General features: G+C 37.2%; 1 protein-coding gene across 4 annotated transcripts in view; it reads left to right on the top strand.

The window, feature by feature from the left end:
• Positions 1–1,871: 1,871 nt before the first annotated feature.
• OtopLa (proton channel otopetrin-like a) overlaps positions 1,872–14,769 on the top strand; it is a 45,714-nt gene continuing 32,816 nt past the window's right edge. Inside the window, exons 1-2 of one of the 4 annotated variants that reach the window (XM_090171263.1) lie at positions 1,872–2,046; positions 10,612–11,018. In XM_090171263.1, the coding sequence (XP_090027389.1) occupies positions 1,903–2,046; positions 10,612–11,018 (551 nt within the window). In that variant the 5' untranslated portion in view covers positions 1,872–1,902. Of the gene's footprint in view, positions 2,047–6,465; positions 6,494–9,830; positions 9,963–10,611; positions 11,019–14,769 lie in introns of those variants that run through there. The other 3 variants (XM_090171262.1, XM_090171265.1, XM_090171264.1) reach the window with 3 other exon arrangements.

The raw sequence follows: 14,769 nt of genomic DNA, 5'->3' as shown, positions 1-14,769 counted from the left end.
ATGTCACACTTAATTACATCAGTAGAAAATGTAGACATTTTCTCTTTCGTACCTCTGTCGAAATTCTGTTGAAAACACAGTTAAAAATAGCGATACCGGTATATCGAACACACCTTAGTTTGGTTTTAATTTTTTTAGTATTTTTCTTCAAATATTTTGCTTACTCGACCCCTTAAATAAAACGTATTGTCACCAACGCCTACGATAATATTTTCTTTCCTAGACCTCGTACAAAAGGTTTTAATTTAAACGAATCCAGAACTGAGAATAGACCATCTATTTAAACTAAGTACGAAAACAAAGGGAATTCGCAAATCCAGGTCACTTTAAATTCAAGTCGAGGACGATTTCAATTTTAGTTTTTTAAATATTATACCTTAATAAAATTAATAAAAAGGCGGAAAAAGTAACATTGGCAAGGTTGGCTTAATTATAAAATGATTATGTTAAAAATGTCGACTTTCTACCGAGAGAGCTGATCTGTTTTTCCAACAAACTGGCTGAACGTCGACCGAATGTTAATTTTTCTCACATTATACTTTAGCTTACCTACTTAATTTCAAAGGAAATAGAAGGGTTTTTTTTACCATCGGTGTTAGTTTCGGCGTCATAGTCAAAGAAGCAAATGGGGAACGCGAAAGGCCAAAGAGATTAAAACCATATTTCACGTTGCCTTCAGTTATGCCGACGTTAAAAAAAATCCTTCCAGGTAAAAGTAAAAATTAAACTAAGATTTAACCGCAAGAACCGATATTCGAGCACCTTTTTTGCGTATTTCGCCAAAGGCTTCATTTTAAAAGATGCGGTTTTAGTATTTTAACACTAGTTTGGCAAGGGTAGCGGATTTCATTTTACACCCCGATAAAAAAACAACCGACATTTTAAATATTTATCTTCGCGAAAACAGAATTCAATTCAGTTTAGTTTTTTTAATTAGTTTTCAGAATAATAAACAAACGGTGACATTTCGTTTAACGGTTTCATTGAAAGCTCACGGATTTCGGATCGAAAGCGATAACTCAAAAAACAAAATAATAAATACTTTTTCGGAAAAAGGGAATTAAAATTCATTGAGAAAATGTCCTTGTTCGACGCGCGCTTAAAGATTTATGGCTCCTAGTTTCTGCCGATTTCCTAACACAGACTCCGACGAATCCAGTTAATGGTTTACCTTTATCATTTCATGCCGTGAAAATTATTCCGCATCAACCTAGCATTTAAAAGCGAACAATAATAATAAACTATTATTTGCCAGTTTTCAACCGCGTAAAAAAAACTAACTTCTAATTTGATAAAATGAAATCCCGCCCTTAATTAAAACTGGGTAATAACACCTTTCGTCATGTACAAATGTCGAGATCCTTACCGCGTAAAGTCCACGAAGGTCTTCGGGGAAAAAGCGCTCGGATTATATTTCCCGTAAGCTGTTTTTAAATGGCAGGCCTGGCGACGTTATTCGACCACTGCCACTTCGGAACTTCGCTCCTCGCGCCTTCCGTAAGGCTTCGTCCCAGGTACGGACGCCTAAGCTCGTCCAAAGGCGCGGATATGAAGTTCCGAAGTAGCGCTTTTCGTCCGTACGTCTCTCCGATAACCGCGAAATTCAATTTCGCTGGCGCTTTCTTTATCTGACATTTTTTTTACGTAAGTTCGTTTCGGCGTCGCCCTTGTAAGGTCGCTCCGGCTGACCCTGGCTCGCTTCCGTTTCGCAAGCCCCGTAATAAGAAGGGTTTTTCGGGCGTTTTTGATTGGTCCATTAGCGCAACCCCGGAGAATATTCTCCACGTCGCGTATCCGAAGAGAGCTTATTTTTCTACTTGTCTCTGATTCGAAGGGAATCAATTTAGTTTCGGCGATGAATTGTCGTTAGATAAGTCACCGACGTCGCGTTTCCCATACGAAATGGATTATTTTAATGGCACCGGATATTACGGATCGAACGGATATCAGCGCCATTACGAAGGCGCCGATCCCCGGGTTCGAACCCGGGTCGTCACGTCCCCCACCGAATGGGTTTTGGCTAAGGTCGCACTATGGTTCACGGATGTGAGTATATATTACGTCAGTTCAGCCGCTTTGCGTAAGAGTAGCTTCTTCTTCGAATTACGGATTAGAATCGACGACCGATTTCGTGTCATAAGAGTAATTCGCGCGTACCGAATTTATCGGTTTTATTTCGAGTGGAATTTATTAGCGGCGATTTATTCAGTTGTTGAAATTATTTTTTCTTTAATGGTGAGTCGAAGTGCGATACTGGGCCATCAGGGAATAACATTAAGTATTTTAGTTCAATTTTAATATTTTAGTAATTTTTAAAATAATATTCTTGCCTCCTTTATAGTCAAAACTAAAATTTTCGAAAATTTAGGGTTAATAATCTATTTATGTATGTTTTCTTAATTATTATTATTATTAATTGTTGAAACATTATGCAGGGTGTTTCAAAAGGTTATGCAAAAAGTTTAAGGGGTTGTAAGGGGTGAGTTGAGAAGTATGCCTGTTTTTTTTTTTCATTTTCCTACGATGAGTTAAAAAGAGCGCCAGAGAGCTTCAAAGTGTGGCCTACTAGCCCCTGGAAGTAGGCTGCAACCAGCGACAAACCAAGCAGCAGGGAAATGCGAACATTAAGGTTTGGGTTCGTGTGATAAGTGTAAAAGGACTTTGTAAACAAATCGAGGTAACCAGCGTAAAAAGGTAAACTTAAACAATATTTAAAGTCCCTGCTGCTTGGTTTTGCGCTTGTTGCAGCCTACTTCCAGGGGCTTGTAGGCCACACTTGAAAGCTCTCTGGCGCTCTTTTAACTCATCGTAGGAAAATGGGAAAAAACAGGCATACTTCTCAACTCACCCCCTACAACTCCTTAAAAGTTTTGCATAACCTTTTGACACACCCTGTATAAATAAATTTATAATTTATAATTTAAATTTAGAACCGTTTTAGAACTCGCAATTTTGATCTGCAGCTGGAAAATTGCTTTATAAAGTGGAATAATTTACCTTTAATAATTGAAATCAATTGAAAAAAATTGCGAAAAATTATTTTTTATAAATTGGGATCAATTGATAAAATTGCGCAAATTTCATTCAATAACTTGGGATGAATGGTTTAAAAATACGCGATTTTTTTTGAAAACTTTTCCGAAGGTATCGTTAATTATTTAACATTCTAGTTTACCCTAAAGCTATTGTAAAATTAAGAAATACGCGGTATATATCAATGTAAAAAATAATGAAATAATTATCCTAAAACTTGGGATTTCTACGTAATACGTAAACGTAAACCACAAAAAAGAGTAAATGATGATTGAGTGAGTTCGAATTTCAAATATTCTGTCATCTTCCAATTTGTAATATCGACTTAGTGATTTTTATCACTTGGATTCATGTTTTGAACTATTTCCTCGGAATCTAGGCCAAATCGTACAGTGCAAAATTCCTTGGCATCATCCGAAATGCTTATAACTATCATTTAATTCGGCGATACGTGTATTAGCTTCCGGTTTTTATATTGTTTGAAATCTATATAATTGAAGTTTTAATGATCTCCAACCGAACCCGTTCATTGCTAATATTTAATGGTACAATTCGAAGGAATTGAAACAATCATTTTCTTGACCTCGTTTGTCTGGCGTTTTCTTAAAACACACTCGCCATTTTCTTTAAAAAAAATTCTTTCGTAATTTTTGAACTGTCTCCAAAATTTCCAGGTTGTATCATTTTCAGCTTTTTTATCCGGTCTTCACGCTAACTGGATTTATTTATATATATATAATTTGAATTTTGTCAGAAAAAGCGTCGAACATTTGAAAAATACTAACTTGGTTTTTATTCTTTCAAAGAGCTCGAACTTATTTTTTACATATGTTTTGGATTCTTTTATTGCCTTAAATAGGTTTGACTAGAAAGATAAACAGTAAATTGAGTATAATCTTTATTTTTAAATAGTCCAATAACCAGCAATTTCACACATTGAGTTTTTTTTCTCTTATATAATTCTTAAAAACTGCATTTTGTTCCTCTGGCTTTCAAACGCCATTTATTTATTTATTTATTTCCATAAATTGTCTTTCCTCTTTATAAGAAATCTTTAAATCGAAAGTACTGCTCCATAAAATGTTTGAACTCTTTAAAATTTCCATATATTTTATTTATTTTTTTTTAAGATTTACATGTTTAATTCTTATACTTAGTGCTCGGAATTGTTTATTCATTATCCACAAATTTTCCGATTTATTTAAATAACGTTGGTAAAAGGAATATAATTTTAACTTATTTAATGTTTTTCACGCAACCATGCATTTATTTGAATAAAAGTGGCATTTATTTGAATAAAGTGGCATTTATTTAAATAATTGTTTGTTTTATTTAAATAATAGGCTTCACTTTCGATTATTTAAAAATTTTACAATTTTTATTCAACTATTGGTTATTTAAATAAATATTATTTAAATATCGCCGAGCTTATTTTATTCATGGATAAAAATTAATCGAAATCCGTTTATTTTAGGCAAATTATTTTCTCAGTTATGTTTAGTAATCTCTTCCGTTGCGTAATAATTATGTAAAAAGTGGTAAATTCCCACGAAGATTAAAAACACGTCATATTTTAAAAACCTTTCATAATTTAACAATAAAACGAATTAACTCGCTTTACCATTAACTCAAGGGCTTGCGGTTTAAATTAAATTAAAACAAATAATATAATATTGGCCCAAATATTTTTGAATTAAAGTTAATATATTATACCTTTTCATCGTAAAATTTAATTATGCCAAGGCTTATATTATTAAAAATTATTCTTCCTCTCGCGTGGAGGCAAATATACGAAACCCTTTCGTTTTTAACGATTTTTTTAATTATTCCCAACACGGCTTGCTTTGTATTGTTAACATTAGTTACGCTGGTCATATTGGGGTTAAAAATGTAAAGTGGCGAAATGATTAATTTTAATTTTTTGCCCCGAATATTTCCACCGAAAATTATCCGGGAACTCGAGGGAACAAAAATGTGTGTGTAAGGCACTCTAAGCCGGCGAGAGGAGGAGGGCTGGTGTGAATTGACTAATTACTGGTTTATTTTCACTTTGTCTAATTTGCGCACGCGTTTCTTCCCAATGAACCCATCGGATGGTGTCAGTCTCCCGAAGTCCTGTCACAAATATGGTCCAGTATAAGATGAGATCCGGCTTTTATTCAAGACACGGTTCTTTGGTATGGCTTTGTTTTCTTTTTACATTAATCGACACCAAATTAGAAGGCAGCGGCGGTGATCGGAAAACATTTCTGTGGGGGTACGGGCCATTATTTTTTTATCCAGAAATTCATATACTTAAAACTTAAAGCAAGAAAATGTACAACTCTAATTTTGTATTACTTGTATATTTTTTTAAAAGTGTTCTTTCTTATATCTCATCCGTCAATGAATAAATTGATGATTGATAACGAAAGTTAAGTCGATATATTCCGAAATTATCTGTTTACATGGCTAGATAATTAAGCCTTTCTTGGCCACATACTTTACGAAGGTATTTTAGCTAAATTAGGGTACACGACGGGGCGATTTTCTGTTTCGACGAATCTATCGCAATCAATTTTACGGTTATATCATCTTAATGCTACTCGCATCTGCAATCTCAAAATAACTTCGGTAAAAAGACTGAATTCGGACCCAAATAAAGGCAGTGAGATTAGAAATTTTTCCCTGATGGCTATTTTTCCTCAATTTTATTTCTGTGGGGGTTAGAGCCCCAGAGCCCCGTTACTGTTAGAAGGCTCCTTCAGCGATGGGTAGTATATTTGTCTCTTTCAAAATTTTTATCAAAGTATACACGCTATCTTCAAAAATTGTATCTGAATTTCTTCGCGGCTGAGTTTGCTCATAAAGAATGAAATTATTTTAGACATAAACTTAACGGAAACTTTATCAACAAACAAGAATCAGTTTAAAATTAGTTTTAATAGCGTATCCTTTTCAAACCTTGAATTCAACGAAGGCGAAATTACACTGCTTTATTTACATCGTTTAAATTTATTCCGAAAAGTTGGGTAACGCTGTTTTACGATTTCAAAGAATTTTCCAGTCGAATTCAGGGGCAGTATTTATTAGTGGATAAACGTTTCAGCGAACTAGCGGGTTACCTTGGTTTAAAGGTTTTCATAGCGCCTGTGATTTTTATTTCAGGACGTTTGTGCAATTCCCCTCTTTATGATATTTATCCGTGAAATTTAACGCGGTCTACGCTCGTTCTTCAATGATCTATCCTAAAATAGACCAATGCTAATGATGAGATGTAACACCTTTCGTAAGAATCAAAGACGTTTCCATAGAAATTAATGGGATGAGTGCCAAATTTAGAATCTCGACGAGAGCGACATCCCAAAAATATTAAATATCTCTGCATTTCGAGTATAAAATACTTCTTTCGGTGGTTGTTCCGAATTTAGTTCCGTTGAATAAATTGGCGTTTTCCATGATGAATTACTATCCTTATTTTGTAAGTCATTTAATTTTGTAATTCATTTAACGTATGGCTAAAAATAAATAATTCCATATTTAGTTAAATATATTTTTAACAAACTTAAAATCTATTTTTCAATCTAACTATAACGACATTTCATATCAAACATTTTACGCATTTTGCGCTACATTTTGTGATTTATTTCATTTTGAGTTTGATAAGTTTTATATTAAACCAAGTCTATAAACGTTATATATAGTTACAAAAAAGTAACTTTTAATGACTTTTTAAATATTAAATTTCGGTGGTAACGAAAGAGATTTTGAAGGAAAATTAATTGTATCATAAATAACAAAAGCACTAACGAAAAACCGTCATTAAATCATAATTTTAGATAGTGTAAGTTTATTTTTGGAAAATGTAAAATTAATTATTAATACTATTTCGTGCGGCTAATCATTATAGTCGTTTTGTGAAGATACGCATCTCGCACGAGTGACTTCGTTAGATTATCCTTTAGGAAACAATAGTGAAATGTAAGAAAATATTAAAATATCTAAAAACATCCTTTTTGAGCTTGGTCGGAAAGTCAATATTTTTTACATAATAAATTGAATCGAAACTTTTCTTTCTAAATTTTATTTGATCGTTCTATCTGGTTACGATTCGTCCTACATTCGAGGGAATCATTGGAAATAAAATAAAAGCTTTTTTTTATCAGTATACTTTTAATTCGCGACCTTGTGGAGGTATTTTTTACGCGATCGCAAAATAATATTTAAATTGTAATTTTTTTCTCGGAACGCGCAGTTTCTCACTCTCATCTACGTCACGCGTAACCCAGTTTCCAATTGATAGTGGGCTAACAGCCGGATTTTGGCGATCTGGCACAACGAACTCGCGCCTTTGTTTACCCCTTTCAACCCTTTCGCCGTCGTGGCGAAATTAGCCCAGGCGGCTCACTTTTCGCAGACCCCTTCTCCTCATACCGATACGCGTTATTATGCGTTTCCCCTTACGCAACGTTATGTAAGATAAATACCCGTATAGTAAGGAACGATAATTTATTTCAAACTATACCGGTAGAGTGGTTAAGAATGTGAACAGAATACTTCGAGGTTATCAAGCGTTGTAAAGGCATTTCTTAAGCCTTAAAGGAAATGCCTTGACAAATGTGCTATTCGTATTTTGATTTATTTTCTATAACTTGCGCAGTACTTATTTTAGATTACTTTTTTGTAATTATAGGCCAGAATGCAATAGTTGAAAACTATTCGTAAGTCTGGAACTGATTCGAAGTAAGCTAAGTACGGCAGTTCAGAACTTGTTGTACGAATAGTCGGAGATTCCATCTTAAAAGCACGTGTTATCTAGTCGAAAAACTATTGCAGTCTAATTTAAGATCGCTCAGACTTGGGTTTTTGATGGTACCTGGTCTGCTTGAACAGTTCCGAAAGGTCCGAGAACCGGTTTCCGCGAGCGAATAGTTTGCGTTAGCACGGTTCGATAATTTTTCCGGACTGGCGAATGATTTTTACCTAAATTGAGATAGACTTTGTAACGTAAGTTCGTCTGCTTTCGACTCTCGCGCATCCGATCGCCATCTATGTTTACATTTTGGGATTCAAAATCAGACACTTACGCTACGAAGTACGCGAGCGTGGTACCAGAAGCTAATGGTATACCAGCATATTCCATATGTTCCTGAAAGTATTCTTGTTATTGGTATTTTGTACAGTACTTATTTTATAAATATTATGGTATTAATTGGTGCAAATTAAAAATATCATTCTACTTGAATAAACCCGTTTCGGAAATGATAGGCTTTAGTAAACGAAGCCAGTCCTTAGAAATTATCTTAAACTTCAAAATTTTGTGCCCCCTTTATACGCACGATCTTAGAGTACTACTGGCGTAGCGTTGTACACAGGGGCAACGTGGTTTATATGCACAATTTTGTTTTGGGTTTTTCATTAAAACCACCGGCACTTAAAATTTGGCTGTGGCGCCGTTGAATTGTACCCAGCTAGCCACTTTCAATTTGCACATTTGACCACCGATTTTCAAAAATGATATTCTGGTATTCCCAGTGATTTGTCACAATTTTTCGGTGATTTCCAGTGATTACTGAAGTGAGTAAAGTACGCCCTGACTAGGAAGGGCGTAGGGGTTTTGGTCTAGTTCAAGACATAATGGAACCGACAGGGCCGAGTTTTCTCGTTCGTAGGCCCTTGGCAATTTTTTTTATGAAATTGTGTTTAAAATGTGGTTAAGTTTTATCTTATTTCCTTCGTAAGCCCTATAGGCTTCGTGCCTTATGGCAAATCCGGCTTGGGTATTAGCCTAGCTGATTATTATTATTATTATTTGTCGAAGTGAAATAACATTTGGCATATTATAACTTTCATAAGGTGAAAGTTAGTCAATGAAGACACGTTTATACCAAATATGAAATAGTTCTTTTGAAAGTGAAACGGCGCAATTTTCGTGTTTTAAAAGCTATCACCACTTGTGGGTGATTTCTCGTGGGCGTCCCTAAAGACGATTTTTGCTAACCTTAATATTACTTTCCATACCTTAGCGCAGTTTCAGTTGAAACTCACTAACACCAATTTTCCAAAACACTTTTTACTCCCTCTGAATAGCGGCTACACAATCAGCGAATTTCCCCGATTGTGGGTGCACCCCATCCCACGCCGTCTCTCGCAAACTGACGTCTGTGACGTATCTATAATGTGTTAATGAAAATGATTGCCCAAATCGTCTGTTCTTAAAATAATTTCGCCGCGAAAAAAAAAACACCAACTCGACTCGGTTTTTTGACATATTTGAAAAACCCACTTCTTATTTCTTAACCTAAAAATAAATCCCTTCATTTTTAATTGATCGAAATGGAAATTTGGCAATTTTAAAAGCTCGTCGATTTTTCCATCTAATTTGCAGGCGCCGTTATCTTAAAAATTACCACATCAAAATCCGCTCAGTAATGAATGAGGCCAATTTCTGGTGTTGTGGAAAGGGTTAAGAGGTACCTTGGCGTCCCCGTCAAGACGATTAGTCGGCGAGTGTGTGTGGGCAAGGCGGTTTCGCCCGCGATTCCTAGAAGCCAGCGCGCTTTGAATGTCAAGTTGAGTTTGTTATTCGGAAAGCCCCCATTAGCGAATTTTAATTTGTAAAAACCTTATTAGCTCTTTATCGTAATCATATAAGAACAATTTAAAAAAACGTCAATTTTTTCCTAATAATATCCTCCGTTTATTTAATATTAATGATTTTCTTGATGTTTTAAAACGCGACTTACGAAATATTTTAACGAGAAAAACGCACCGGATGAACTTGATTTTTGGGTCGACTCGCTTTTAATCGTTGGAGACATTTTATTATAACTGACGATCTTTTACTTACGAGCTGCGGTTAGCCTTTAATTTTAGTTTTAAGTATATCGTCGTCAAAATCAATCATGTATGAAATTGAGAATGATTTCGCTGGTGGTGTAGAATTCGATGTGAGTACAAGATTATCATCATTTATTATGTCGTAGAAATTAAATTTATTGTAAATCGAGTTAAAAAGATTTTGATTTGACTTTGGTTTGGTACGCGACAAATAGAAGCTTCATTTAAAACCTTAAGTGGCGAAAGTGGTCATTGAACAAAATATTTTCCTTGGTTGGTTACCAGCTCAGATTGGTTAGCCAATTTAGTCGACTCAAGTCAAACCACTAAGTCCAAACAACAAGGACCTTTAAGTCCAGGCTCCGAGTATTAATTAATTGGTTTTATAACAGTACCTATAGCAAATATGGAAAAGAAAACTATTTTATATTAAAACGTAGAACATGTAATTTCAAAAGAAATTATATTTTGAGTCAACGCGGAACGGGCTTTGCGATGATATTTTACTTTAATTTAAGAAAAAAAGCTCAATTAAGTTTTCCTCGGGAAAAATTCATTTTAATTAAAAATGTAAAACATGAAACTAGGTTACAATATTTAGCGTTTTTATCGTCGATTTCGATCTGCGCGATTTCATAATACCTATATCCGCTATTTAATAACGCGCGAAACAAATATATTATTTTAAATGATTGCATAAGGAGTTTTTCAATGTTGTCAGAATGTCCGTCTAACCTCTTCCTTTCTGTCTTTTGGCAGGCGTACACAACAGTCCCTTTGTCGGGCTCGCTCGGGTCCATGGGCAACTCTGGCTCGCATCAAATATCTCGGCGTGTCGATCCCGTCTTGATGGAGTGTTGCAGCGGGCCAATCAACGACCGCCGGGACTCGATGGCCTCCCGCTCGGACAGTCTGAGCAGCGTCGGACCATCGGCCTCCAGGTCGTGCAGCTTGGCCCACATCGGCCCGGTGGGTGTTCATCCCGGAGGAATGGACGGTGGACTCACCTCCGTCAATTGCGGCCCTCCCCGACAAATGATCCTCAACGCCATCAGGCTGTCCAGAGGCGGCGGACGACACAACAGCGAACTCTCTATACTGACCACGACATCCACCGCGTCGTCTTGTATGAGTTGCGCGGCTAGAGTAAAACCCAAGAACGGAAAGTAGGTGTCATTTTGCTGGTCATTACTAACTCTAACACCGGAAATGAGGATTTCCGCCCTATCTACGCGGACCAGAACGCAACGTGACTAGTTGTCGAACGAACTGTGGGAATACGCTACGTTCTTCGGCCCCGCCCGAACGAATGCCTCACGTTTTTCGTGTCTCGCTGATCTAGACGTTTCCCGTGCTTTTCCCTATAAAACGCAATTCGCGCTACGTAGCGAAACTACTCTATAGTATCTTGACCCGAAGAATGCTTTTGTTCGATTAAGTTGCTCGTCGTGGAGCTGCGAGGGGCTGATCACTCCGCGTAATCGGTGTACATAGCCGTACCTTTGACTGTACTAATGGGATAATCTTTGAAGTCCCTGCCTTTGGCAGTGCTAATCTAAGCGTAATCCGGCGTAATCGATGTACAGACTTTCTTCGAGTGGGCTACTCCCTAAAATGCATAGGTGGCATAGTTGGCATAGTTCCGGCATAGGTCGATTTCCTACCGTAAACGTTGCTACTATAGCAAGTAAACCAAGGAGCGGAATCACTATTTATAAGGCATTGTTCTTTTGTATCAGGCATAGCTCTTTTTGTCGAGATACATTCCACGCCCGACTTTACCTGGTGCGTAAGGCTTGGTGCTGTCCTCTAGGTTGCGTTATAGATGGCCCATAGCATTTTTTAGTATGGGTTTGGGGGGTGCCGCGAGCCCCCGGCACTCGAGCGAAGTGAGTGCGCGTCGCCGTCAGGCGACATTACTCGGAGAAGACTTCGATCCCCCCTTGGAATCGCGTGCTAAGTCCGGCGAATCCAAACCGCCACGTTTCTCGTGGGCCGATGTCGCGTCGGTCGATTTTAGGGAGCTATGCCAGAGAGCTGCAAAAAGAGCTATGCCTGATACAAAACAACAATGCCTTATAAATAGGGATTCCGCTCCTTGGTTTACTTGCTATAGTAGCAACGTTTACGCTAGGAAATCGACCTATGTCAGAACTATGCCAACTATGCCACCTATGCATTTTAGGGAGTATAGCCCCTCGGGGAGCTGTACATAAAACTATTCAGAGAAGGCTGTACGTGTTACCAAAGATTATATAAAGGGAAACGGTCAAGCTTTAACCAGTTAGATAACCCTATAGCCCGTTAAAAACTGAAATTTATGGCGAAAACCGCATCATAAAATATTAAGTGGTTAATTTTTAATAAAATAAAGAAATTACGGGAAATTGAAAAGCGCGCGTCCGCCGCGACACCTGGTGAGAAATCGGTGAGACAGAAAAACAACATAAAATCGCGTGCTGCTGAAGACGCGAAAGATTTGTTTTGCACGCGCGGCGCGTTCCAGTTATGCGAGACCTAAGCATAAATTGCGCGATTTTTAAAGTTAGTATAGTTCGCAAATCGCTCACTAAGGTGTTGCTGGCGCTGGCGATACACCTTAAAATGGCGGCGAAAATTGAAACCCAAATACTTGGCGTTATTTTGCGTTTCAACTTTTTAGGCCAAAAACTATTTTTTCAAGACAAAATAAGGTACGTGTAAGTATATTGAACGTCTTGTTGATCTTTTAATTTGCAAATAAGGCGATATTTGGAAAAGCTTGGCCGTTCCCCTTTAAACCTCGTACCCTAGATTCGAAATATCCGCGTAGTCAATAACGTTTACCCACTTCCTGCCGAAACTCCGAAAAAATTAGCTCCATAGTTACCATGGTATCCAAATTTGAGGATGCAATGTTCGAGCAACAGCGCGTCATCAAAGTTGGCCGTGATAGGACTATGGCAGTGACCTATGGAGGACTATGGCAGCGACCTATGGAGGACTATGGCAGCGACCTATGGAGGACTATGGCAGCGACCTATGGAGGACTATGGCAGCGACCTATGGAGGTCTATTTTTCGGAGGTCACGTGCCGGAAGTGGGTAAACGCTTCGTTACAAAACCGTCAATCAGAACGCTCTCAGTATTCGAATCTAGGGTACGGCGTTCTATATTATTTTTGGAGTTACACACTTTGTTACCAAAACTTTAGCACGAGAAACTAATCCCATTTAAATCACCAGTTCAGCCGTTTTTTTCATAGATGGCGCTGTGATATTCAATTTTTAAAAGCTCTCGTGAGTATAGAAACTGTCTTCCATTAAAGAATGATTCGGGTACGTTCTCATAGATGGCGGTAGCATAGTTTTTGAGATTTTTCTGCTAGAAATCTGGAACGGATGGTGGAATCGGAGCATTTCGAGCGTCAGAGGTGTCAATCACTTGTTGATGTTGACTCGTAACAGTTTACGTAGTTTGGCCGCGGCCATTGATGTAGGTTACAATTAGGTAGTAACTGTCAAAAATAGATTTATATCCGTTGTAATTACCGTTTATTATGCAAAATTCTTCGGTGTTTTCTCTGTGCTGGAACGGCCCACGTTTTTCGTGAGAATGACACATTCTAAATAGGGCACGCTAGTTTTTGGGCTGCTTCGAAAGCGATGATTATGGAGAGTTTTTTTTTATAAATATAATAATGATACCTAATGTATCTTTTTGCCCGTAAAAAATAAAATTGCCCTCATATTTGTGAACGTGTTAAATACCGATACGAAAGTATTCAGAATTTGAATATCAAGTTATCAGAAGTAAATGAGTAAGGAAAGGTTTTCAACCATCATCTTTCTATTTTAAAGTTTCTTAAATTTAAGTTATCTTTGGCTGTTTCAGGAATATGTTTTACAACCATATTTAAAAAATATAATTAACAAACTTTCCAAAACAATAAAATAGTAGGAAATGTCTAGAATTAAAAACAAATTTATCTTAAATGATTTTAAAACGTTACTACTAAATCTGTAAATATGGTACGAAATTTGAAAATGTATTTATAGCTCTAAAAAGACCAAATTCTTAACGGTTATTTACGTCATTAGCGTAGCAAGAATTGTTCTATCTATGGCCACGGTAATTATCAAAGGGCAAAAGGGGGAGGGGTACCCCGGTAATTATCACATGGGGAAAAGGGGGAAGGTGCCTTACTGGGGTGGTTCTACTATGGGGAAAAGGGTACCACGGTAATTATCACATGGGTAAAAGGGGGAGGGTGCCTAACTGCGATGGTTCGACTATGGGGAAAAGGGTGGCACGGAAATTATCCCATGGGAAAAAGGGGTTGGGGGGGCGTACTGCAGTACACACAACTAGCTGAGGGCCCGCCTATAAGTTGGGCTTCTCGGCTAGTTTATATATAGAGAGAATGTTTATATTCCGTCCGTCCCGATGCATCATGAACCGGGGGAATCAACTAATGGGGGGATGAAATGGAAAAGCAAGCGTTCTTATTTAACACGTCACTCCCGCAGATATACGTATATTACGTCAATCGCGTCAAGAGGACGTAATATTTAGGGAGCCAATAATGCGCCGCCTGGAATTGATTGATTTTAAGGGGAGGGGCGAGGTTCTAATCCTAGAGCTGCAACGGGAGCGAAGGCAAAAATAGACGGAATATAAACATTCTCTCTATATATAAATAGATCAATTCTTGGCGTAGATAATAGTATAGTTAAAAGAGTACCTGTATAAGAAATTATATTTTTTCTCGCACGCTGAACTATTTACTTCTGACATTACACTAATCTATTAAATTGAAAATACAGATATCGGCGAGACCCCAAGCGAGACTAAAATCATTTACAAAATGGCGTAACACGCTCAATCGGTTAAAAAATGAAATGAAATAAAAAAATTGAGAGTAGAAACGTCCCATCT

This window comes from Leiobunum rupestre, chromosome 4 (assembly GCF_980474605.1).
Source record: "Leiobunum rupestre chromosome 4, qqLeiRupe1.1.hap1, whole genome shotgun sequence".
Taxonomy (NCBI): domain Eukaryota; kingdom Metazoa; phylum Arthropoda; class Arachnida; order Opiliones; family Sclerosomatidae; genus Leiobunum; species Leiobunum rupestre.
The sequence above is the reverse complement of the archived record's forward strand: the minus strand, read 5'-3'. Positions and strand labels throughout refer to the sequence as shown.